Genomic DNA, 23,950 nt, shown 5'->3' on the forward strand with positions numbered 1-23,950 from the left:
GCCACAAGCCCGAAATGGCAACACTGCACGCGGCTCCACCCAACGACTGACAACGACCTCTGCATCAACGCATGTTTGCGCCCGCCCGAACATCCCCACCCTTCTAGCATCCATGGAGCTGCGGTAATAGAAGAGCAGCCAACATAGACGTTGAGCACCACCCAGCATGGACGACCTTCTCGGCGAGGACTGGCAGAAGCCGGCGAAGCCTGCGCCTACCATACCCCCCAACACCACCGCGTTCGCCAACAACTACAGCAGCCTGCGAGCGAGTCCAGCGCTCCCGCTCTCCGGCAATGCATCCCCCGCCAATCTCAGCCGGCCCTCGAGCACCGTCAATGGCGCCAAAGCACCAACCAACGACTCGTTCGGCAACCTACTGCCTCTCAAGGCGCAAAAGGCGGGAAGCAGCTTGTCCATGCAAGAGCGGCAGAAGCAATTGATGGAGGAGAAGCGGCGACAGCACGAGCAGCAGGCCCAGCTATGGGATCGGCTAGACAGTGGGAAATCAACCCCGGACATCAGACAGTCCTCCCCAGCAGCGCAGGAAAGCGAGGACGACATCTTGGCTGCTTTCAATAAGAATGCACCTGTCAACAAGGCTACTTACTTCTCTCCGCCGCCACCTTCAGAACAGGTCAGCCGGAAGGGCACACCCTCGCTGTCGCAGCCGCCGGTCACCACCGGATTCGACGATGATGACGACACGTTTGGGTTGAACGAGCTGGCCCGCAGAAACAATGGACGGAGAGTTGCGCAGACTATTCCCAAGGGCGATGATGAGGATGATGTATTGGGAGACCTGGCAAGACCTGTAACGCAACGTCCACAACCAGCTCCGCGACACTCTCTGGACGAGCCTATGCTTCAGGGGGATGTTCATTCAGCGATGCCACCAGAAGATGAGCTGCATGGAGGCGAAGAGGATCGTGCATTGGCAGAACTTATCGACATGGGCTTCCCCGCAGACACCGCGCGGATAGCATTGGCGGAGAGTGGAGGCAATGTTCAGCATGCCGTGGGGTATCTTTTGCAGCAAGCCCACGAAGAATCTCGCCAGCAGGCTCGGGAGGACAGCTCTCGCAACAGCAGCAGAGGACCTCAACCAAGACGTGAGCAAGCAGGCCGCGATCCAACGCCCTCTTGGATGAGACAGGGAGACAGCTTACCTCCGAGACGGCCGGAAGGTGACCAACACACGAATGGAGACCGAGATCCCGCGCAAGTAGCACAGGAATATGGAGCCAAATTCTTCAAGTCGGCAAATGCCCTATGGAAGGCAGGGCAGAAGCAGGTGGCGAAGACGGTGGCCGACTTTCAACAGCAAGACGGAGAGTCGACTCAGCCGAGATGGATGCGCGACCCAAGTACAGAATCCGGCGGACGACTGACCAGCCAGAGAAGACCGGTCGACCCCGCCGCCAAAGTATCACCGAGCGTGGACCTCACAGATGAAGCAGCGATGCTTGATGCACCACGCCAGCGACCCCCCAAACCACCGCGGCCATCCGCCTCTGCACAAGCGGTTGATGATCAGGGCCGACGATCCTCACCGCCCGTGGAGTCGCTCCCTCAGAGACCAGCAGTACAGGCAAGACCTCGGCCTGTGCAAACACCGCCAATCGGATCAGACAGACGCCCAACAACCAAACTCAGCAGACAGGACGTCGAGGATCAGACCGCACAGGCCTATATCAGTCCTGCTCGGCGGAAGAAGACGACTCCAATTCCCGAGCCGGCGCCTGAGCCAGAAGTCGACCTTTTCAGCCCAGCTCCGCCCAAGACAAGCTCGCCAATACCCACACCTGCGTCCAGCAAACCCTCTCCAGCACGACCCGCCTCTCGGTCATCACCAGCACCGCCAAAGCTCTCCATCCCTCAGAGAAATATCCCCTCAATCTCCCCATCCGCTCTCGCAGCATCCGCCACCCATCGCAAAGCAGGCGGCGAGCACTTCAAACGCGGCGATTACGGCGCCGCGCACGACTCCTATACCGCCGCTCTGACCCCCCTCCCCTCTAATCACCCCATCGCAATCATAGTTCTCAGCAATCGCTCCCTAACAGCCCTAAAAACCGGCGACGCCAAACAAGCCATCACCGATGCCGACCGCGCGCTAGAGATCATCGGCCCAGGCCAAGGCCAAGGCGAGACCATCGATCTCGGGTCGGGGGAGGGCACGAAAGAAATGAAGGAGTTCTACGGCAAAGCGGTGATGCGCAAAGCAGAAGCTCTCGAACACCTGGAGAAGTACGCCGATGCGGCAGTCGTATGGCGCCTAGCCATTGCAGCCGGCGCAGGCGGGTCAGTAAGTCTAAGCGGCCGCGACCGCTGCGACAAAGCCGCAGGCGGCGCATCGAAAGCGGCCGCCGCCCCAAAAACCGTTCCACCTCGCACCAACAAACCCGCCTCCCGCCCCTCACCATCGAAACCCCAAAACAACACCTTCACGCGCCCCTCCGCCTCCTCCAACTCCGCCGTCGCCAAGTTGCGACTCGCCAACGCCGAAGCAGAGCGCGCAGACGACGAGAAGTTTGCGCTCTCCGACGCCGTGGATGCGCGGCTGACGGCGTGGCGAGGCGGCAAGACGGACAATCTGCGCGCGCTGCTGTCGACTTTGGATGCGGTGTTGTGGGCCGAGGCGGGGTGGAAGAAGGTTGGGATGGGCGATTTGATTGTGCCTGGGAGGGTGAAGGTTGTGTATATGAAGGCTATTGCGAAGGTGCATCCTGATAAGGTGAGTTTGGATCAATCTTTTGGCGCTTTGTTTTGGGAATGTGCTGATTGGGTCTGCAACAGATTCCGCAGGATGCAACGACGGAGCAGCGCATGATTTCCGGCGCGGTGTTTGCTACGCTGAATGAGGCCTGGGACAAATTCAAGACGGACAACCAGCTTTGATTCGGTGTTGAACTCAGCGAGGCGCTTGGGTATCTCGAGGAGCATTGGGAGAGACAGAGCGTGCTATGCTCATGCCCCTGGGGATCATCTAACAAGGTCACGGATCTACAGAAAGATAGACACTTTGGCTCGATACTCTTACATTGAAGATGCAATTTATGTATACACACGATACACACAGCCCGTGCCAGCTCCATCGCCCCGAAGGAACAAAACCCACGCTCAGCGGCCTCAAGCAAGCAAGCAGAAAACACCGCCGCGAAAACCAGCCTTGTTGCTTGGTCCTGATGCGCGCAAAATCTATACATTGAATGGTAAAAGCCCCAAACCCTGTGCTCTTTCTATCCTGAAAGCACCAATGCATCGCTCCACTCATGCACCAAACCATGCAAACCGTTTCTTTCTTACCCCCAATTTCACGCAACCGGCCACCTCATTCTTAACCCCTCCGCCCAACGCCCGAACAACACGTCCCCCAGTAGACCCACGTGCTCCAAACCAGGCTCAATCCTGCCAGGCATCTTCTCGTCTAGCAGCGATGCCATGACCGGCGGAGGAGGCGGAGACGACAGCGCTTTGGCGTCCTTCTCGGCTGTTGTAGCGGAGAGTTGCTGACCAGAGCGCATGCGCTGCAGATGCGGATTCTGCGGGTTGAGGACTAGGCGGGCGCCGCCTGGACTCTGCTGCTGCGCTTGCGGTTTCGAAGGGCTTTGCTGTGGTGTGCTGCTCGTCCGCACGTTGGAGCCTTTGGTGGGAGTCGAGGTCTGCATCGCTTCCGCATCAGTTTCCTCCGCCGTCTCCTCTGCCACCATCACAACTACACTGCCGCTCTTCTTCCCGCCTCCCTTGACAGGCGAGCGATTTCCCCTCAAACTCGCGAGTTGCGCATTAACGACACGCGCGGGTAGTAGCGCGCTCGCCAGCTTCGGATCCGCCTGGATTCTGTCCATCATGGATTTCAGCAGGAGGAGTTCGCCTTCGGGATCGACAGCGTTGAGGTTCGACCAAGCTTCTGCAACGTGCGAGAGGGCTTCGCGTTTGGTTTGGTCGCTGGTAGAAGCGTGGGTTTCTTGGAAGGATGGGTCGAGGGCTTTGGTGAAGGCGCGGCGGCCGAGGATGGCTTCTTTGGTGGATGGGAGGCTGGGTGGTGCTACTACAGGGTGGACTGGAGGCGGGCGGTTTTCGGCATCGCTGTCGAAGGGGGAGGGGTCTTCGATTGGCGAGGAGGTGGTTTGGGGTGGCTGCTGTAAGGGGGAGATTGTCGGCTTCGGCCCTGATGAGACTCGCTTGAATTGTCGGACGGTCGAGGTGCTGTTGCCAAAGGACATGTCGGGGCCCAAGGGCTGTTTGGATGCTGGATGAGCTGCGCTGACGGGGCGTGTGGGTGGTGCATGGCTCGAAATGTTGCGACTCACGCGACGCGATGTCGGGGATGCTATTGAGATCTTTCGTGCAGTGATGGCCGATACTTTGCGACTGCTGGCGATCCGTGGTTTCGGCGTTCTGATTGTCGACATGTCTCTGGTGGTACCAGTGGTCGATGCATTGGTGATGTCTCCCAATGGGGCGGCGTCCAGGTTCATAGCCTCCAGTGCCGCCGTGGCATTCTCCACATTTGTGGCATTTCCAGAAGGTATACGCTGCAGTTTCCTTCGTTTAACAGTGTGCTTCGCGGTGTTCACTGCCTTTCGAGTTGCATTCTTCGACGGCCTGACAGTGTCAAACACCCAATCATCCTCCTCATCCGCACTGCTCATCGATTTTAATGTCTCCTCGTAATACCTCACATCCCTATCCATCGCTCGCCCATTCTGCTCGAAATCCCTCGCGCGCAACACCAGCTCTCTCAACATGTCGGGCCTGCCCGCACGTTTGATGAAAGCATGCTTCAGCAGCATCTTAGCAGAGGGTCGCTTCTCGGGATCCTTGTTCAGACACAGTGCAATGAAGTCTTTGAACTCTTTCGTCCAGCGATTTCCTTCCAGCCTCGGCGGATGCTCTTTCGGAATGATGAAGAGGACCTTCATGGGGTGGATGTCGGAGCGCGGAGGCTCGCCTTGCGCCATCTCCATCGCCGTGATGCCCAGGGACCAGATGTCGGCATGAAAGTCGTAGCCGGCCTCCTGGATCACCTCCGGCGCCATCCAGAATGGTGTGCCGACGAAGGTGAGGCGTTGGGACTTGATGTTGGTGAGTTGCGCCGCAACACCAAAATCGGCAATCTTTACGAGGCCTGCGTCGGAAAGGAGGATATTCGCAGCTTTGATATCACGATGGATCTTGCCGGTGCTGTGCAGATAATCGAGACCTTGGAGCAGCTCTTTCATGACCACGGCAATGTACTTCTCCTCCATCGGCCCGGGCTTGAGCAGGTCGAGACAACTGCCACCGCCGAGGTATTCCATGACGATCCACAGCTTGGTGCCGCGGACGAAAGAGGCGCGGTAGCTGGTGACGTAGGGGGAGTTACAGGTGGCGAGGAGACTGATCTCCTGCTGGATCTCGCGGATGTCATCATCGCTGCCTTCGAGGTCGATGTGCTTGATGGCGACGTATTCGGCGGTCGGGATGTGGAGGGCGCGGTAGACGACGCCGAAGGAGCCACCTGGGGGTTGGAGGATGGTTAGAGAGGGTGTGCATGGGGACGGGCCAGAGTGGTCAATGACTTACTGCCGAGCTCCTCCAGCATCTGATAGTCATCCGCCATACTGCAAGCCTCCGCCCCACGTGGGCCAGGCTAGGGGAAAGGAGTGGAAGGACTGCGTCTGCTAGAGCTGCTGATGTAGTGGTTGTTGTTGTGACTGCCGCTGCTGGCGCTGCCTCCGGAGTGCGAAGGAGGAGGGCGACGAGGATGAATTCATAAGGATACAAAGGGAAGAGGCGAAAGGGGGTGAGATGAGGAGAAGAAGTTTCGCAATCTGCCTGCTCGTGACGTGGTGTTCATCTCATTCCCTGAGGCGGCCTGCAACGCCCGCCAGCTCCGCCAAGTTTGGTCGGGGAGGAAGGTGCAGGTTGTTATGGCAACCACGACCCTCGGCCCTGTCATCCCCGACGCCGTCGCCCACTTTTGGGGAGGAAATGTGGGGAGCGCACGTTTCATTCAACTGCAACACGGCCTGTGCAGCGTTGACACTTGCCCGTGCGCATGCCCTTTTATTCCTACACCATTTCGTGCCTTTTCCATTTGTCAAGCGCGAGGGAGAAGAATTGGAGGGCCACAGAAATGTGGAATGCCAATCTGGTGTGGCATGATGTGTCAATACAAAGGATGCGCCTCGCTTCTGTCCCTCCTCCCCCTCTAAGCGAGTCACCATCACCTGACCCCGGGATCTTCTGTTTCAACATCCCCCCGTCACTGTGGAGAGACGTCGCGCTATCTATTTTCCCGAGATGACATAATTATACTCCTCCAGCCTTGTCAACAACCGCCTGTTGCCCGCTGCACGGTAGTATCGATTTGCTAAGCACGCCTCATGGTCCTGAGCTTGCGGTCGAGGAGGAGGTCCACCGCCTGACACCTGAACCTCTTGCAGAGCCGTATGCGTTCTGCTATTCGTGCCTTGTTCAAAAGCTGTTCGTCGCGATCGATCCCTAGGAGGCAGCCGCGAGATTCCGTCATAATGTCAGACCGGACAATTTGGAGTCTAGGCCGGGCAGCAGCGAAGCGTTGTCTCAGTGTCGCGTGCACCAACCATATCCTCCATCCTGCCAACCTCCCTACCCTCCATCCCTCAATACTTCTGATACCGGTTCTTGGGCATCACCCCACTGCCCGCCTTCTTCACCTTCATCATGCCGGTGGAGAAGATGGACGCGAAGTCGTAGTCGTACATCATCACGACGTACACCATCACGCAGATGGCCAGGACGGGCAAGACGACCATTTTGAGGTCGAAGTCGTCCAGCTCGGCGGGCACGGCGCCGACCATCTTCAAGGTCTTTTTGTTGTCCTCCGCTTCCACCACTTCCTGCTTGTCGGCGCTCTTGGCTAGCTGGCCTTTCTTGCGGTCGCGGAGAGTGTTGGATGACATGGTGAGGAGCGGCGCGGTCGGTGAGGGGATGGGAGTTGTTGGGCGAAGACGCAAGAGATGCGATGGAAGGGAAACTCATGTTGCGTTGTACTTCGCTGTTGCGCTAGCTTCGAGATTGCTTGGCGCATTGGAATCCGGGGGATTCTCGGCGTTATCTGCAACGGTCACTCGCAACGACCACGACGTCTCATTTCGCTGCGTATCTGCAACCCAACTATCGCTCAAAACAACGCGAGTGGAGCGGGAGCGGTTGAGGAAACGAGCGGATGTTATTCGACATGTAAATGTCAGAGAGACATTCGCAGTGTGCCGTGCGGGCCGAGGTGATCGCGTGAGCAGCCTCGGCATCGCCTGTAGCTTGAGGTACTTCGACGTTAAGTGAACTCAAGGTCCACCCTGCATGCCGTGCTTACTATATGGGCATCTCCAGCTTGCTGACTGTTGGTAGAGCAAGTGACAACTGTTGATAGAGCAGTCTTCTTCACAACCATCTACTCTACCATCATCAACAGTGGCGTGACATCTCCTTACGACCCAGACGAAACATGGTCTTAGCCCTCGCAGCTGGCGGTGTAGCCGCCGCAGCATATCTCAACGGCAAATACCAGCTCAGTCGAGAAGTGAAAGGGCTTATCGACAGCAAAAAAAGCGAACGAGCGTGGGAGCGTCGACGTAAGCATGTCGATCCCGCGTTTTGCGAACGAGCCAATAACTTACAATTTGTCACAGTCCAAGCCAACAGGACCGCACCTTGGTACCTCGTAGAAGAGGTGTGCCAACGTCAACCGCACATTCGCGCCCTCTGGACGCGCGAGCGCAGCTGGACATATGACGAGATGTACTCTACGACCCTGCAAATGGCGCAGTGGATGCTGGAGCAAGGCGTGCGGCCGGGCGATCTGGTGGCGCTGTACCTGCGCAACAGCGCCGAGTTCATGATGCTGATGTTTGCCACTTTTGCTATTGGGGCGTCGGTGGCGCCGATCAATTACAATCTCGAGGGGAGGGCGTTGATGCATTGTTTGACGGTTGTGGAGAGTCGGCTGTTGATTGTGGATGCTGACGAAGAGTGTCGAGCGCGCGTGGAAGGGAGTCGAGGGGAGATGGAGAAGAAGGGCGTTGTGGCTGTTGTTTTGGATGATGCGTTAAAGAGAGACTTTGCGGCGAGACCGGTGGTGAAGCCGGATGATGCATTGGCGAGGGGAGTCAAGCCTTCCTTCCCCTATGTCATTGTGAGCATGCACGCTTCCGTTCCACATAGAGCATTCGATTGCTGACCCCCGCACAGCTCTTCACCTCCGGCACGACGGGCATGCCCAAAGCCACGCCCTTCATCATCTCTCGTTTCGTTCTGAATGCCCCGCTCGAACCCTCGTTCGGAGCCAAGCCGGAGGAAGACTGTTGGTACCAACCAATGCCCCTATATCATGGCACTGGTCTGATCGTCGGATCTTACGCCCTACTCTCCGGTATTGGCCTCGCCATCCCGTCGCGCTTTTCGGTCTCCCAATTCTGGCCCGACATCCATGACTCCGGCTCGACCTTCTTCGTCTACGTGGGGGAAACAGCGCGCTACCTTCTCGCTGCGCCACCACATCCCCTAGATCGAGCACATCGCATGAAGCTGGCGTACGGCAACGGGCTGCGGCCCGACGTGTGGGACAAGATGCGCGAGCGCTTCAACATCCCCGAGATCCTCGAGTTCTTCAGCTCGAGCGAGGGCCTCATGACGCTGCACAACCACGCGCGAAACACATACCTGAGCGGCTGCGTCGGCCATCACGGCCTCATCAATCGCATTCGGAACCGCAACTACTTCATCCCCGTGCGCATCGACCACGAAACGGGCGACATTTGGCGGGATCCGCGCACGGGCTTTGCGCAACGTGTGCCATACGAGCAGGGCGGGGAGATTCTCGTGGGCGTCGAGGATCGGACGGCATTCGCAGGATATTGGAATAACTCGACCGCAACGGAGAAGCGGTTCGCGACGGACGTGTTCAAACAGGGCGACCTCTACTACCGCAGCGGGGATGCGTTGCGCCGCGACACTGATGGCTGCTGGTATTTCCTCGATCGACTCGGAGACACGTACCGCTGGCATTCGGAAAATGTGTCGACGGCGGAAGTGGCGGAGGTGCTAGGGAGGTATGGTGGGATAGCGGAAGCGAATGTGTATGGCGTCTTGGTGCCAGGACATGAGGGACGGGCGGGGTGTGCGGCGATACATCTGGAGAGTGGCAGGGGGGAACCCGATTACGTGGATCTCGTTCGCTACGCGCGAAAACAACTGCCCGGGTATGCGGTGCCGGTGTTCCTGCGAGTGGTGAAGCGAAGCTCGCACATCCACAACCACAAGCAGAACAAGGTGGGTTTGCGCAAGGAAGGGGTGGATCCGGGGCTGCTGGGCACGGAGGAGAAGGAGGGGATGGACGATGGGTTTCTGTGGCGCCAGCCCGGCCAGGAAGGATATGTGCCTTTTCGGAAGAGGGATTGGGAGGGCTTGGTGCATGGCAAGGTGCGGTTATAGCCATCTGACGAGAATAGGACACACGTGCCACAGTGCCCACAAGGTGATGTGCCACATGCTTTTCTTATCACGCTTTTGAGTGAGGTCCGTGGTGAGGTCCAAGCGGAGGCGTGGCGGTGCATGGCACAGCTACACGGGACACACACCGTTCTATTTCCGGCCCGGCATTGGATCAAAGCGAGAATATGCCTTCGATAGTTCGTGTTTGACTTTGCCGATAGAATGCAGATATTGATGCACAGATATTGTCCCATCTCCACCCCTCCCATTGATAGAAGCGACGTGAAGTGAAGTGCAGAGCACACCGCCAGAATCGTCGATCCCAATCCCACCAAGGCGGAGGCTGACATCCGCCTGCTCCACCGCGTGCGTGCATTGGCCACACATATCGATAGTGGGATGTTGTGGGTATCGATGGGGCTGGGATGAAGTCATGATGCCGAGGACGGCGATGGGTTGTTTCAGCTGCTGTTGAACACCGTGGGACTGGTGTGCGACTTAGTAAGAAAGGAAGGAGGCACGGCGTTTTCGTCGTGCCACCCGCCGCGACTCCACTCTTTCCAGGTACATTTGGGTTGCTTTTGTTCGCTTTTTAACTTCATTTCCTGCGCTCTGCTTCTCATCATACACTGCCGTGATATTATCTGGATACCATCATCACGCGCGACCGGCACTTCACTCTCCGCGGGCCGACTATCAGGTGAGTGCAAGCCCCGGCTCGTGAAAACACGAGCAACACGAGCCGCCGCCCAATGGCAGGGCAGAGCACCGGCAAGCTCGAGCTGCCTTGCCTGCCGGGCGGGCAGAAAATGGCGCAGCTGACTGGTTGGACGCACGCAGGCATCATCAGGCAATCCACAGGCTAAAAGTGTGGTAACCCGCATCCTCACCCACGGCCAGAGCTAAAACCCCCCGGCTCCCATCCTTTCGCTCGGAAGTCAAACCACCATTCGCTCCGGTCTGGCCACCATCTCCGAAAAGCATATAATCACTTCACCTATCGCTCCCTTGGCGCCCGGCTCCCCATCTCAGCCTCTCCGCGGCGTGCCACACACACCCCTACCTCGCCCGCCCGCCCGCCCCTCTTCACCACCGCCAGGCCGCCGAGCAGCGCCCCGCAGTAACCATGTCAGCAACCGTCATGCTCAATCCTTCCGGCCAATTCCATCGGAAACCCGTCCACGGCGTCGGCGCTCAATCCTCCTACTCCGATCTCCATCACCCCCAACAACAACCACATCCCTCGCAATACTCCGACCCTCGACCTCGTCAGTCCTCCAACAGCCCCAATCCCCCAATCTCACACCACGCGCCGCCCCAGCCCGCCCAACAATACCCCTATGCCCCGCGCCTCTCCACCTCCACCTCCTCGACCATGAACTCCTCCGGCATCCAGCGCATCCCCACCAACTCCTCCGCCTCCCTCCCCCGCCGCTCCACCTCCTCCCGCTCCACCGGCACCACCGCCTCCGCCACCTCCTACGTCGCCCTCATGCGCAAGCAAAAAGCCACCGTCTGGTGCGACCGCGCACAACACGAAGACCCCTCCGTCCTCAACAAGAAGCGCCACGACAAGCAGCGCGCCGCCATGGAGGTCGCCGGCGGCCGCCACCATACCAGTCGCATCAGCACCAGCAGCAGCAATCCCAGCGGCGCCAGCAGCGGTGGTCTGCGAGGCAAGATCCGTCACCCCGGGGCTCCCAAGGCTCATGCCTATCTGGGCGGAGCGAACATGAGTGGTGCCGGCGTGCCGATTCGGCTGAGCGCGACGGAGATGGAGGGCGATAGCAGCGATGAAGATCTCGACTCCAAGTACGGGCGGCCTCCGCACCAGCGTAGCGGAAGTGGACGCTCCAGCAATGGCAGCGGAGCCCGCACAAACAGTCATTTGGGTTCGAACGCAGATCTGCATCCCAATGGACTGGGCTATGTCGCAGACGACCAGACGCCTGTACCTACGCACGCGAACCTGAACAAGAGCGACTACTTCGATGGGCGGGGAGAGGAGGATGGCGGGACGGAGGCGTCGGAGCAGGACTTTGGCGGGATTGCGGGCTTGCCGCCGTCGAAGCCGCGGGCGGAGCAGGATTTCAAGAGCGCGGAGGACTTGAAGCGGAGAGGGAGCGTGGATGATCGGGCTATGACAATGAGTGGGCAGCGGTTGTTCGTCGCCAACCCGGATTTGAGTGATTGAGTGGAGGCGATAATCTGGATACACGATGATGAGGAGATGGATGGACGAGAGACAGTAAGATACCAACCTATGCCTAACGCCTTTTTGACCTTTGTTTCTGCTCGATTTACTTTACTCAGTTCGTTTCGTTTCCTTCCACTCGTTCATGTGCAGTTGTTTTCAAGGTTCGGGGAGCATATGCATCGATGCACGACGGGGTGGCTGGTCTGGGTCCGGAAGAGGAAGGAGCGATGACCACGCGCTTCCCACGCGTACCTTCCCGATGCACGCAATGACGAGGGTTACCTGAAGCTTCATCTCAACACTGGTGCCTTGCAGCTGAACCTCCCTCCTCAAGCGGCCTGACCACGCTCAGCGCATCTCATCACTCGCACCTCGCTGCCGAAACATTTGTCTAAGATGGGCTGTAAACGTGAACTCTCTCCCTCTCCGGGAGTCGAGGACCTGTAAGTGCAAGATGAGGGCTACGTTCTACCGGCATCTGCTGATCTCATTCTGTGCCTCCACTCAGGCCTGACAAGCGTCTGAAATACACCGAGCCCCAGCCATGCCTTCATTGCAACAGCTACACTCACACCTGGAACGAGTGCATCTGGCCATGCCTCCACTGCACCGTCTTCCATCCTCGCCGCCGCTGCCGCGCCTTAAACATCGACTACTACACACCGGGTGGCTTCCAGGTGCATACGCCATCTCTGGCTCACACGACCGTTTCCCACGTCATCAACGAGGTTGATGTCGAGGGCGAAGCTGAAACGTCCAACGCGCTTCAAAACATTCCCGTCTTCTCCCTTCGCGTTCACGAGCTGAAGAACGCGTACGCGCCGCGCGGAGTCTCCGCGCACCAACACACCAAAGGCTTCAACGCAGACCGCGCGGCCATGATAGCCACCCCTCCCCCTCCCCCTCCCAATCCAACCGAACCAGAGTCTCCCGTAGGCCCTGAGCGCACAGGCATGAACACAATCCCTCTCGGCCCCAAAAAGCCACTGGGCACCTCCTGGCCCAGAGGCGCCGCCATCTCCAAAAAGCCCATCCTCCCAGCCGTCATCCCTCCATCTCCCATCATCTCCCAGGCCGCAAAGAGCGGCCTCCGCAACATCAAGCAAGAGCAAGCCATCTGGCAGGCGCTGAAAAAGCACATCGAGGACGCGGTCGACGCCACGGCCGCGAAATCGAAGAAGTTCAACGGGCTCGGAGACCGCGCGCGCGTTCAGCGGAAAGTGGAGTCGGTCCTGGGCGTGCTGAAGCCGATGATTACGGGTGTCGATGCGGCGTCGGTAGAGGATCTGAACGTCGTTAAGATTGCCGGGATGACGATGTCGTTGTCGCATAGGCCGGCGCCGGGGCAAGCTCCTGGCGCGGAAGGGAAGGTATGAGGACGTGAAGCGACGGATTGGTGGACGGCTCGTGCCTTATCGCGAGACTGTGCAATGTGCAGCATGCGGGTAGAATGCAGTGTGAATGATGTCTGAAGAGTCATGAAACAGCGGAAATGGGCTTGTCTTAGTCGTCCATACGGAGATGACAGTGCCAACTGTAGTCAACCATTTCATCCACTGACTACCAAGCATAATCACTCCAATCTTCCCCTACCTACGCATTGCGCAAAGGATGCAGCATCCCCGCCGCCGCCGCTCTGCCTCTAAGCTCCCCCGCCGCCGGACTGGCCTGCCTGCTACCCGGCCTCGGACTCCGCGGCACACTCGTCCCCCTCGTTCCCATGCGCCCGGCACTCGCCTCCTTCAGCCGCGCAATCTCCTCATCCCTCAGCCGCAACCCCATCTCACGCTCCTTGACCACAACCTTCAACCGCCTATTCTCCTCCGCAAACTGCTTGCTCAACGCATCGTGGCCCAGCTGGCGCAACTTGACCTGCTCGCCCTCCGCCTTGCGTTCCGCAGTGGCAAGCTGCGTCTTGAGTTCCTCGTTCTCTACTACCATGGCTTGCGCAGTGCCCGACGAATTCTGATAGAGCTCGCGAATGTACGCTGTATCCTTGCTAGCGCCCTCCAGCCTTCGTTCCAACTTCTCCTTCTCCGCCGCGCTCTGTGCAACGGTTAGGCGTAGCGTTTCGAACTCTGCTCGCTCGGGGACGGAGTGTGCTAGCAGCCTTTCGTTTGCTTCTTTGAGCTGTTCGCGCAGGGAGCTGTTTTCGACGCGCAGGTTGGACAGCTTGTTTGATTCCTCGCTTAGGCGGGTGAGGGCTTGTTGCGCGGTGGCGATGGCGTCGTCGCGCTCGGCGGTGAAGCGCAGCACGTCGGTGCGCTGCTCTTCGTAGCGGTATTGTAGGTCACTGAGCACTTTGACGTTCTCTTCGAGCCGGTCTTGGACTTCTTGGAGGAGGCTTTGCAGGCGTTGTTCGGTTGTGCTTGGAGCTGGGGTTGAGGTGGTCGGTTCGGTGGAATCGTTGGGTTGCGTAGGCTTTCCCATGGAGTCGCTTATGTGCGTGACGTCCACTGCTTCTTCGTGCTGCTGGTCGATCTCGTTCGCTGCTGAAACGTCCGCCTGCGGTGATTCTCGGCGAGACCGCTTGTTCACATCTGCAGGAGTTGCAGCATCGACTTCACTCGGCTCTCGTGATCGCTTCTCCCCAGTGCGAGCGTTGGCTTCGGTGTTGTTCGTGTTGACAACTTCTTGCTCACTGTCCGTCTGGCTGTCCAGATCCGGCAAGTTTGTCAATGGCGGCAATGGCCAGTCTGAGCTGTCGCCGTCGCTTGCTTTCACATGTAGCAAGTACTGCGCCAATGTTTGGCCCGTCTTCTTGGGGATGTGCTCGGTAGTGAAGTTTCGACCAGCTTCGTCTTTGTACTGGTGGATTCCGCTGACGAGAGCCCGGAGGTATGCTCGCTGTGGAAGGGTCGGGGAGAGACATCTTTCGATGTGCTCGACGGAGCGTGGCACCACTAGTGTGATGAATGGGGCGAATTTGCTGCCATTCCGGCTGAGATCTTGGATAGACTTGGTGTCGAACCTGACCGAGTTATCAATGGCCACCACCAGGTCGACCGGCTTATCACTTGTCGTAGAGTCCGTGTCTAGAAGAGTGACCAGCGGTCCGTCACTTTGCCCCTCGCTTGCGAGACTATTAGGGCGGGAGTAAGGAATATCAAGACCTTGCAGGAACGTCTCCAAGATCTCTGAGATTCTCCCAGGCTGCGACAAAATCGCAATGCGTACCTGACTCCCTTTCAAGCCGACGAGGAGATCCTTCAAGAATCTGAACTTCGCGCTACACCTCGCATCCCAATCCGCCTGCTGAGCAGGCTGGACATCGTATTGGGTCGCGGTGCCGTCGTTGTCAAGATCGGGGTGTAGGGTAACGTGGCGAAGACGCTCTACGAACCGCTCGACGTCTGCGGTCAAGGGTGCATCGGGGTTTGGGAGAGTCAAGAAACGGCGGATGGTGTCTCGGTAGAAGTACACCATCTGAGGGTACTGGTCGCGTTGGTGCCCAATGAAGTAGATAGGGACCGCTCGGACGTTTGCTGTCTCTGAATGTTCCCCGGTACCAGAGGGGGTCGCATGTGTTACGGAGACATCGACAGTGCGATTGGTGTTGTTCTGCGACTCTTCCGTAGCGGCATCCTGTGCCTGGGGCAGGAGAGTCTCATAGCGCCCGGCAGTAGTCTGATCTTCCAGTGTAATCACCGGTAGTGGCATCTGAGCAGGAATGGCAGATGGGGATCGTGCAGTCTCGCGCTCAAACACAAATGGTGAAGCCAGTTTTATGCTCAGATTGGCATTGGCGGCTGCACTGCTCAGGTTGGCAGATTGCTGAGGAGTGGCTGAATTGGAATCCACTCCAGCTGCAGCTTTTCGTGCCGCTCTCTCGGCGTGTAATTTCGCACGCTCGGCCTGGATCCGCGCGGCAAGTTCACCTCTTCCGCCAGACGGCCGCGGGTTTGAGGAAGACATCGTGTGGTTTGGAGTGCGCTCTGGAGTAGAGAATGTTAATGGCCGGGCGGGAGCGCTTTCTCCAAATGGTTGCTGCAGTCCAATTGGATTGGTATTAATGGGCTGGGACGGCACCGCTGGAATGGGGCTCGATATGAGGATCGGAGACGTCTGTCCGACCGGGAGGCTTGTTGCTCGTGCGCTCAGATCTATCTGCGAGTTGAACGCGGTGAATGTGCTCGGATGCGGCGCGGACAGCTGTGTCTGGAAGGGAAAAGTAGATTGCCAGGCACTGGAATCCAAAGGTCGCAGCTGAGCGGGAGTCTCCACTCCACGGGGACGACGCAGCGGCGGGGTGACGGTGAAAAGGCTTCCGGTCCTGGAATGGGGCTGGTTTGGAGGGGTGACAGGGCGATTGGGTGAGTCGAGTAATGCTTGAGGCGGATGGGGTGCAGTGCCTTCGGTGTTTAGAGAGATGTGAGATCCCACCGGTTGTACTGCTGGTGCGTCGCTGAGGTCAGAGGGTGAGGTATGGTTCTGTTGTCCTTGAGGGTGGTCGATGTCGCTCTGCTCTCCAGATGAGATGTGTCCGTTGGATTGGGCGTCTGGGAAGATGAAAGACGCTGGGTGCTGAACCTCGTTCGCGTTCGTCACAGACGGGGTGAGACGGGCAGGAATGTCGGAGGGTACTACAGCCGGCGCAGAATCGATGATGGGTGCGGCGTCGAGTAGACTCTGGGAATCCGGGACAACCTGCGCTGAGCTATCTTCGTTGCTTGGGATTTGTGGCTTTGGAGAAAGAGATCTTGGCGGAGTGGTAGCTTTGAGCGCGGCTTGTTGTTGGTCTTCGCTGGTCTCAAGCGAGGTCTGTGGCACGGCCTCCGCGGATGATTGCTGATCCCGAGACACTCCACTTAGGGTTGCTTGAGATGATGCGAATTTCTGATACTCTCCGGCCAGATAGCTCGAAGGCGGGGCTGATGGGTGAACGGCGGCGCTAGGCGGTTGCGAGGCGTCGTCTGATGGCGGGCTCGCTACAAACAGAGGACTTCCCTGGTCCGGATGCGGTGGCAAAGGGGATGGTGGCGGCGAATGCTGGCTTTCATCGATTTCGAGAAGTCCCTCTGCTGGCTGCACGGGCGAGGTGGGCGGTGATGAGCTGCGGACGATTCGTCTTGGCCTGCCTCTTTTGCGCACCTCTGTCGTTGATACTACGTCTATGCAAATGTTAGTCATGATTGCAGGCACGGAAAAGAAAGAAGCAAGCAAGCATACTCTTCTTCTTGCCCTTTTGCTTGCGCCAATCCTGGACAGCCTCACGATTCGCGTTCTCCTTCGGCTCCCACGTGTCGGCAAAAGTCTCGCCGCTGGCGTCGTCGTCTTCCCAGCTGATGAGGTAGTGAGTCTTGGTTTCGTCGAGAATCGACTTGATCCTATACTCCCGATCGGGATCGAAGTCGCCGTGCTTGTGGTGAGCGGAGGGCGAGTCTCCTTTGCGTCGCTTCTTGCTCGGTGGGGTTTCGGAAGTGCTGCCTTTCTTCCGCTTGGCCATTATGCGCGCACTGCTCGCGCAAGGAGGGGAACAGTCTGGAGTGCCATGATTAGATTCTGCGAAGCGCGCATTCCGATGTGGGCGGCATTGTTGGGGTGATGGGGCAGGCAAGTAGGAGACATGAACTCACGTTGATGAGAGGTCGTTGCGCTTGGTCCGTGAGGCGTTCGGGGCTTGGCGTCGGTGATCTTACCAACACCCACTCCCTTTTGAACGATTTACTCTTGACGAAGAAAGGATGAGCACTGTAGACGAGTCGAAGTTGTTGATTCTGAGAGAGTGGGAATAAGTCGAAAGACAAAACCAGTGCTATTGTTGTGTCGCACAATAGGAGGGCCTATTCATAGCCAGAGCAGTGAGTGACACGTCAAGTGAATGCGAAGTGAAGTACACCGTGAAATATTACACGTTCAGAGGAAGCACAAAGGGTCATCCTAGCATTCACCATCCACTCATTAGGAGGCACTACAGATTACCATCGACTTCTTTCGGCTCACTTCCCCCAATCAGTTCGCTGGACTTGGCCATACCGCTGCTAATGGTCAGCCCCATCTTCACATCACTTTTGACTGGCTCTCTCCATTTTGCTTGGTTAGATGGATGGATGGATGGATGTCACTCACCTCCATTTCGGCAGATCGTCATCAATGTCAACAACCCGCTGGCTGTAGAACATATGCATCCTACGCTCCCAGTTTACTCAGCATGTGCATCTTCTCATCGGTCTCACAAGGCACTGACCTGGGCCGGAAGTCTCTCCTCGCCTGCTCGGACTTCAGACTGATCAAAGTAGGGAACAGCAGGATCATACGTCGTCCTTCGTCCATGATGGGCGTCTTGCAATACGCACACCGCACTTTACAAGGAAGCGTGTGTCGTGCCTCCCTCTTTGCCGAATCATACCATTCCAACCCCTCATGGCCGCGCGTGAAGTTGATGTCCTCCTTATGGAAGATCGCAGCCCATTGAAAAGGCGCGCCTGGCGTTTTCTCCAATCAGCACAGATAAGGAACAGTGGCGAACAGACAGGGAGGCACGCACCATGCTGCACCTGACACTCGACGCAATGGCAAAACTTGCTGTCCAGCGGCACCGCTCGCTTCAACTGATATTGCACTCGCCCACAATGACAACTCGCCTCATGCTTGACATCAAACTCCTCCTGCTGGCCGTGAACCCGGTATGGCGCCTGGCTTTGCCACTCTTCGCTTCGTTGAGCTCCCGTGCCGCTGCTCCCATGCAAGTTTCGCGTGTCTTCCATTCGATTTAGTGGCTGCCGGGTTTGCGATGTTGGTAACCTTGATGGTCTTGAGAGAGCAGTATGGCGGGCTGCGATTGATCTTGAACCACTGCCTGACGTAGTGCGGCTGCGGATGAAATTGCTTGCAGATGGCAATAGATGTCGAGGTCGAGAGTGCTTGCAACCAAGTAGGGAACGATGCTGTACATGTAATGATTCGCTCGCTCTTCGCATGTCCGTACGATTCGTCGTAGTCCAAGAACATTCAATCGGGTGTTTGCCAGCGCTTTATCAATGGAACAAACGAACAGCGATGAGGTAGGCTGGCCGCGAGACGTCTTGCTTTCCCCGCCTCGATCGTCATGCTGACCCCCGGATTGCCCGCACATTCCATAGCTCCGCAGCCTTCTTCGAACATCTCCTTCCACTTCCTCGTGCCTAGAGCGGAGGTCGTCGCTCGGAAGACGATACCACGCATCATGAGCATGACGTTGAGACCGGCTGAACGCTTTGGCTTGGAGTCCTACTCGACAGCACTCGCTACTTTTTCAAATCCACAGCCACCGGGTAAGTTGAGTAATAAAGTATGAGGACGCATCCTTGTCAGCTTTACGTTGCACACAACGGCGCGGTGTATTCTCGTTCTTCATAATCATTTCTCCTCGCTTTTCTCATCTGTCACGACTTGCGTGTCCGTCTCTCCATCTTCTACCTCTTTACCTGCTCCCTCGTCACGGACTACAACTTGCCCTCGTGCTGCCTGCATATGTTTCATGTACGCCAGCGCTTCCGCAGAGTACTTGCATCGCTTTCGGATCATTGCGCCATAGCGGTACAGAAGGAAAGGAAATGGTGCAAACAGCAGCGCTAGGAACGCAGGAATCGATGCTCCCCAGTGCAGACCCAAACGGGCAAACATTTGATCGGTGAAGAGAGGGAATGCTGCCGCCATGACGCTGCGCAGTGCGGCTGTCCCTGCCAATACCGATGCCGCGAAGATGGTATACGAATCCACGAGGTAGTTGTTGATTCCTTGGAACACAACCACGACTGCGAAGCCGAACGGTGCTCCGGCGCAGATGGGCACAATCCACGGAATGGAGGGAGAGTCGGTCCACGCGAACTACACTCACAGTCAGTCGCCGTGCCCTCCCAATGATGAGAGGAAAGACATACCCAGAATAATCCAACTGGTGCAGTAATCGCTCCAGCCATGCAAAGAGGCAAGCGAGCTTCCGGGGGCGCGAAGCCGTGATGCTTATCGGACAGCTTTGCGTATCGCTTGTTGGTCCAAATGTTGTATGGAATCGTCATGAGCATTCCGATCATCACACCTAGGAAGGCCAGTCCGCCAATACCAGGCGACCAACCTCTTTCTTCCTGGAATACAATTGGGAAAGCCGCTGGAGGAGGCATTGTTAGCGAGTGCGTTCTCGCGGGGCTTGACAACTTACCAAAGCAAAGATACAATGTTGCATATATCACCGCCTGATACGCACTCAACACCGTAACGATCGGTTCACAAACCAACAGAACCCAGGGACGGGAAAGAGCGACTTTGACGACATCACGAAGCTTCTTCGAGCCTTGCTTGATCTCCAGAGCCGACTTGTACTGCTGACCGGTCATGGATGTGAGCTTGCGTGCTCGCCGGCGTAGGATGACTGGAGCGTAGGTTTCCGGGACTGTGAAGATGTACACGATCAAGACCATGCCGGTGGCGATGGCTAACACGCCTTCGATCCAGCGCCAGCCGACGCCCGAGCCTATAAACCCGCCGAATACAGGACCAATTCTGGAGACAAGTTAGCATTCCATCTGTCGATGTCGTCGAGAGACGGGAGCATTCGCTTACGCAGGCCCAAGAAACCTGTGGTCCACTCGTCAGCTCATACGTCTACGCAAAAGAGGGAGAACGGATTATCTCACGGAGTAACAGCATAATATGCAAGCGCCAGTCCTCGCTGTCGAGGATGAAATTGATCGGCCACAACAGCGCCGGCGCTGATGAGCGAGTTGGAGCCACACATGCCTCCGAGAAATCGCATGACGAGCAGTGCCGCCAGACTCTGGGATCCCGCAGCACCGGCGTTGAAGACGGTCAGTCCAAGGTAGGTCGGGATGAAGACTGCTCGGCGGCCGAATATCTCCGAAAACGGGCCCCATCTTGTCAGGCATTGCCGTCAGTACGGGACATTCGATGCGAATGCTGTATGACCTACATGACTGGCCCAACGGCGAATCCAAGCACAAACAGTGAAATGCCCAGCGTGAACACCTCTCTACTGCACCCAAAATGTCGCGTGATCTCGTCGGCGCTGCCAGAATACGCACTCGAGTCGATGGAGACCAGCAAGGCGGCGAGAGCAACAATCATCATAATGCTCCATCTCTTCGTCGAGCCGTACAGCATTGGATTCCGGGGGTCGTCGTCTATCCATGTCACCGCATAAGGATCATCTGCCGTTCCGGAGCCATCGTATCTGTGATTCTGGACCGCGGGTGTGATGCCCGAAGAATCCCAGACCTGGCGCCAATGCGGGATTCTGTCGGCCGTGCCGTGATCGTAGGCCTCCGTCCCCTCCATTCGCAGAGGTCCATGATCTGGGGGATGGATGGAAATAGCGCGGGAGTCGTTAGTACTTCTACTCGACTAGATCGCGAGGCCTGGCGAGCCGGCCGAGGCTAAAGGCGGTCGTGGGCTGAATCGTTCGGCACACGGCACACGTAGACTTTCCACATCGCGACATTTGCAGATGACCACGTGAACCGCACGCGGCAAGGACGGCGCCTGTTGTCCGGGCAGGGATGTATCTGCCGCGAAGACAGAGCTCGAACGTGACACCTACATGTGTTCAGATTTGATCAACCAAATCGGACAAGGTAGAGCTACCAAGCGACCAAGAACCATCGACACCATTCCAACCCCCAAGCTTTCAATCTTTTTCGCCCTTTGGTCGCCGACGAACGAAGACTTGAATCCCATTCTCAAATCATCAACGCTTGCACCTCCAACAATCACCTTCAGATTTCATCTTCTCCCTTGCATCACTCGAGCATGTCAATGCAGAACTCTCCTTACTCCCACTTCATATCTTCAGCCACAGCAATCAGGGCGGCGACCAGGTGAAGTGCTTCCTGGGGACCTGCAATCTCTCCGGCTACACCTGTCACCGCATTCTTGAGATTGTCGAAAGCGTCGATGGTAGTGTTCTCGGCAACGGCTGAGTCGACTGCGAACCACTTGCCTTCCACATTATCTCCACCTTCGCTGAGCGGCACGAAGAGCTTGCCGTGGTGAACGCCCGGCTTGCGTTGCTCCTGTAGTCAATCATATCAGCATATCGACTTCCTGATAGCATCGAACGACCGCCGCTTGACTTACCCCTACGCCTGTAACTAACCCATCGCGACTGAAGTTCTTCGCCTCATTCTCAAAGATGGCGCCATGGTAGCCAAGAGGCGCGCTGCGTTCGGGATCAAGGCGGACACTCATGCCATCCACCACTGACATGTCGTACGCGGAGAGACTGCGTTGAAGGTGAGCGGCCGGCAGATCAGGACACAAGATGACAACGTACCTTTCCACGGGAAAGTGCAACATGGCCGGAAGCGTAGCACTGCGCTGGATTCCGTTGACATCTCGCGCTGCTAAAGAAGCTACCCAACTGAGCGCGCCTATGCCGACGAATGCGCAGAGCACGGGCGCAAGCATGAGGAAGACCATGATGTCTGGAAGAGGGTGGCAGGTTGATGTAGAAAGAGTTGGTGCTGGAGACGAAGGTGGAAGTTGTAGGAAAGGGAGGAGCTGGAATAAATAGGTGGGCAGAACGAAATTTAATTTGCATCGCAAGGGCCAGCAGTGTGCTACCGCTTACCTTTGACATTCGTGCGTTAGGATGGTAAGCAAATAGAGTAGGTAGACCTGGATGGCCACTGTGGTGGCGATGGTACCAGCAGAACGGAACGTCGATCCAAGCGCAAGAGGTCAGCCTTGCGAGTCAAAGTGGCCGCCCACACTCATTACCTAATTGCAGTTCGCAGTGCCTTTTGACACTTGGCGCTGTTCCACCTCCCCGCGAATGTTATCCCTACCACGACATTTGAGGAAGGAGGAATTGGCAGGATGATATGGTGAGCGGCATCTCTTGATCGGGCCAGGCTCCGCCTTGCACGTGCGCGGCTTTCGTTCCGCCGTGCGTCGAGTCGCCGTCAATAGCCGGATTTGGGGAGCAATACATCGAAATACCGAAACTTACCTGGCGCTCTGGATAAAACGTTCCCTCGTCCCTCTCGCTCCATGCCCGGCCCCGTTTCAAGAATTGAACAGCTGTCTAATCACTGCAACCCCGCCTCATCGCCCAAAATGAAGCTCCTCTATCCCACTTCCTTGGAGTTGAAGCCCGAGTTGCTGGAAGGCTTCAGCGTCACCCTCCAACCCTACGACGTCACCAAGCCCATTCCCAAAGACCACCGAGATGCCGAGATCTTGGTGACATGGACCAACACTCCCGAGAATCTCAAGGACGCGCAGCAGAATCTGTCAAAGCTACGCTGGATCCAGTCTCTGGCTGCCGGGCCCAACGATGTCCTCAACGCTGGCTTCGATGCATCCAAAATCGCCATCACAACTGGGTCTGGCCTTCATGACAGGACTGTTGCCGAACACACCCTCGGACTACTCCTCAGTGCCGCGCGAAGATTCCATGAAATGCGTGACTACCAATCACAAGGCAAGTGGCCTGCCCACCTTGGCGGTCCTCAACCCGATCGACCGGCAGGAAAATTCACCACCTTGAGAGATGCCAACATCGTCGTCTGGGGCTTCGGCAACATCGCCAAGACGTTGGTGCCATCATTGACGGCCCTTGGAGCCCGCGTGACGGGAGTTGCCCGACATGCCGGCGTCCGAGACGGCATCGAGGTCTACAGTGAGGGTAAGCTGGAGGAATTGCTGCCAAAGACCGACGCACTGGTCATGATTCTGCCGGGATCGGACTCCACCAAGCACGCGCTCAACGCCAAGCGGCTCAAGGCGTTGCCCAAGCATGCATGGGTGGTGAATGTCGGCAGAGGTGTGTCAATCCTGGGCGACCTCGATCATTCGTATTTGATGCTAATTACGTTCTGCAGGTACTTGTATCGATGAAGACGCGTTGAACTCGGCACTCGATGCAGACGACATCGGCGGGGCAGCGCTCGATGTGTTTGAGAAAGAACCACTACAGGAATCGTCGCCGTTGTGGAAGCAGAAGAATCTCATCTTGAGTCCGCACGCGGCTGGCGGTCGTCCGCAAGAAGCTGAGAGGCTGATTGCAGTCAACCTGCGGAAGTTCATTGCCGGGCAAGAATTGCAGAATATTGTATAGAAGCTAGGCAGCAAACGAACGACACTCATGAGGCTGTCGTAGATGGCAGATGGCGATGAACGCCCCCGAACTCACGATTGCTCGCAATCTCCGTCGTTTGCCGCGACGTCGTAAGATCTAGTGTTGACGGGCATGTAATAGCCTCGCAACCTTACCGCATCACCGACCTACCCTGAGCGGGTTAAGGGTCACCAACATGTTTTTGACCATAACCGGCTGGAAGGCTGACATATCTT

At 57.3% G+C, this 23,950-nt stretch overlaps 11 protein-coding genes across 11 annotated transcripts; 6 read left to right on the plus strand and 5 right to left on the minus strand.

Annotated features, from left to right (window-relative positions):
* The first annotated feature begins 5 nt into the window (after positions 1–5).
* Positions 6–3,073, plus strand: BDY17DRAFT_298048 (uncharacterized protein). Its single transcript, XM_033733680.1, has 2 exons — positions 6–2,737; positions 2,800–3,073. The coding sequence occupies exons 1-2, from the start codon at positions 167–169 to the stop codon at positions 2,899–2,901; spliced, it is 2,673 nt and encodes an 890-aa protein (XP_033590330.1). The 5' UTR covers positions 6–166; the 3' UTR covers positions 2,902–3,073.
* On the minus strand, positions 3,074–5,869 carry BDY17DRAFT_298050 (kinase-like domain-containing protein). The gene is made up of 2 exons (XM_033733681.1): positions 5,572–5,869; positions 3,074–5,506 (listed from the first exon to the last, which is right to left on the minus strand). The coding sequence occupies exons 1-2, from the start codon at positions 5,606–5,608 to the stop codon at positions 3,318–3,320; spliced, it is 2,226 nt and encodes a 741-aa protein (XP_033590331.1). The 5' UTR covers positions 5,609–5,869; the 3' UTR covers positions 3,074–3,317.
* A 246-nt stretch (positions 5,870–6,115) lies between these two features.
* On the plus strand, positions 6,116–7,124 carry BDY17DRAFT_298051 (uncharacterized protein). The gene has a single exon (XM_033733682.1). It carries the CDS (start codon positions 6,441–6,443, stop codon positions 6,891–6,893), a length of 453 nt encoding a protein of 150 aa, XP_033590332.1. The 5' UTR covers positions 6,116–6,440; the 3' UTR covers positions 6,894–7,124.
* Position 7,125: 1 nt separating this feature from the next.
* BDY17DRAFT_266429 (fatty-acyl-CoA synthase) lies at positions 7,126–9,942 on the plus strand. Its single transcript, XM_033731902.1, has 3 exons — positions 7,126–7,604; positions 7,662–8,164; positions 8,221–9,942. Exons 1-3 carry the CDS (start codon positions 7,478–7,480, stop codon positions 9,460–9,462), a joined length of 1,872 nt encoding a protein of 623 aa, XP_033590333.1. The 5' UTR covers positions 7,126–7,477; the 3' UTR covers positions 9,463–9,942.
* A 525-nt stretch (positions 9,943–10,467) lies between these two features.
* BDY17DRAFT_154336 (uncharacterized protein) lies at positions 10,468–12,136 on the plus strand. The gene has a single exon (XM_033729653.1). It carries the CDS (start codon positions 10,589–10,591, stop codon positions 11,654–11,656), a length of 1,068 nt encoding a protein of 355 aa, XP_033590334.1. The 5' UTR covers positions 10,468–10,588; the 3' UTR covers positions 11,657–12,136.
* BDY17DRAFT_154373 (uncharacterized protein) lies at positions 11,857–13,144 on the plus strand. The gene is made up of 2 exons (XM_033729655.1): positions 11,857–12,102; positions 12,168–13,144. Exons 1-2 carry the CDS (start codon positions 12,056–12,058, stop codon positions 13,033–13,035), a joined length of 915 nt encoding a protein of 304 aa, XP_033590335.1. The 5' UTR covers positions 11,857–12,055; the 3' UTR covers positions 13,036–13,144.
* Positions 13,122–17,210, minus strand: BDY17DRAFT_154366 (class II histone deacetylase complex subunits 2 and 3-domain-containing protein). Its single transcript, XM_033729654.1, has 2 exons — positions 16,829–17,210; positions 13,122–16,770 (listed from the first exon to the last, which is right to left on the minus strand). The coding sequence occupies exons 1-2, from the start codon at positions 17,103–17,105 to the stop codon at positions 13,253–13,255; spliced, it is 3,795 nt and encodes a 1,264-aa protein (XP_033590336.1). The 5' UTR covers positions 17,106–17,210; the 3' UTR covers positions 13,122–13,252.
* Positions 17,211–17,526: 316 nt separating this feature from the next.
* BDY17DRAFT_298057 (Mss4-like protein) lies at positions 17,527–18,659 on the minus strand. The gene is made up of 4 exons (XM_033733683.1): positions 18,147–18,659; positions 17,847–18,084; positions 17,729–17,788; positions 17,527–17,637 (listed from the first exon to the last, which is right to left on the minus strand). Exons 1-4 carry the CDS (start codon positions 18,577–18,579, stop codon positions 17,571–17,573), a joined length of 798 nt encoding a protein of 265 aa, XP_033590337.1. The 5' UTR covers positions 18,580–18,659; the 3' UTR covers positions 17,527–17,570.
* BDY17DRAFT_298060 (major facilitator superfamily domain-containing protein) lies at positions 18,660–20,964 on the minus strand. Its single transcript, XM_033733684.1, has 6 exons — positions 20,568–20,964; positions 20,275–20,511; positions 20,201–20,215; positions 19,800–20,140; positions 19,522–19,748; positions 18,660–19,468 (listed from the first exon to the last, which is right to left on the minus strand). The coding sequence occupies exons 1-6, from the start codon at positions 20,930–20,932 to the stop codon at positions 18,998–19,000; spliced, it is 1,656 nt and encodes a 551-aa protein (XP_033590338.1). The 5' UTR covers positions 20,933–20,964; the 3' UTR covers positions 18,660–18,997.
* On the minus strand, positions 20,965–22,234 carry BDY17DRAFT_298063 (uncharacterized protein). Its single transcript, XM_033733685.1, has 3 exons — positions 21,927–22,234; positions 21,731–21,875; positions 20,965–21,666 (listed from the first exon to the last, which is right to left on the minus strand). Exons 1-3 carry the CDS (start codon positions 22,070–22,072, stop codon positions 21,424–21,426), a joined length of 534 nt encoding a protein of 177 aa, XP_033590339.1. The 5' UTR covers positions 22,073–22,234; the 3' UTR covers positions 20,965–21,423.
* A 477-nt stretch (positions 22,235–22,711) lies between these two features.
* BDY17DRAFT_324478 (glyoxylate reductase) lies at positions 22,712–23,714 on the plus strand (the record flags this gene model as incomplete). Its single annotated transcript, XM_033737195.1, has 2 exons — positions 22,712–23,420; positions 23,479–23,714. 2 exons carry the CDS (start codon positions 22,712–22,714, stop codon positions 23,712–23,714), a joined length of 945 nt encoding a protein of 314 aa, XP_033590340.1.
* Between the last annotated feature and the right edge of the window lie 236 nt (positions 23,715–23,950).

Source organism: Neohortaea acidophila (assembly GCF_010093505.1).
Source record: "Neohortaea acidophila strain CBS 113389 unplaced genomic scaffold BDY17scaffold_5, whole genome shotgun sequence".
In the NCBI taxonomy this organism is placed as follows: domain Eukaryota; kingdom Fungi; phylum Ascomycota; class Dothideomycetes; order Mycosphaerellales; family Teratosphaeriaceae; genus Neohortaea; species Neohortaea acidophila.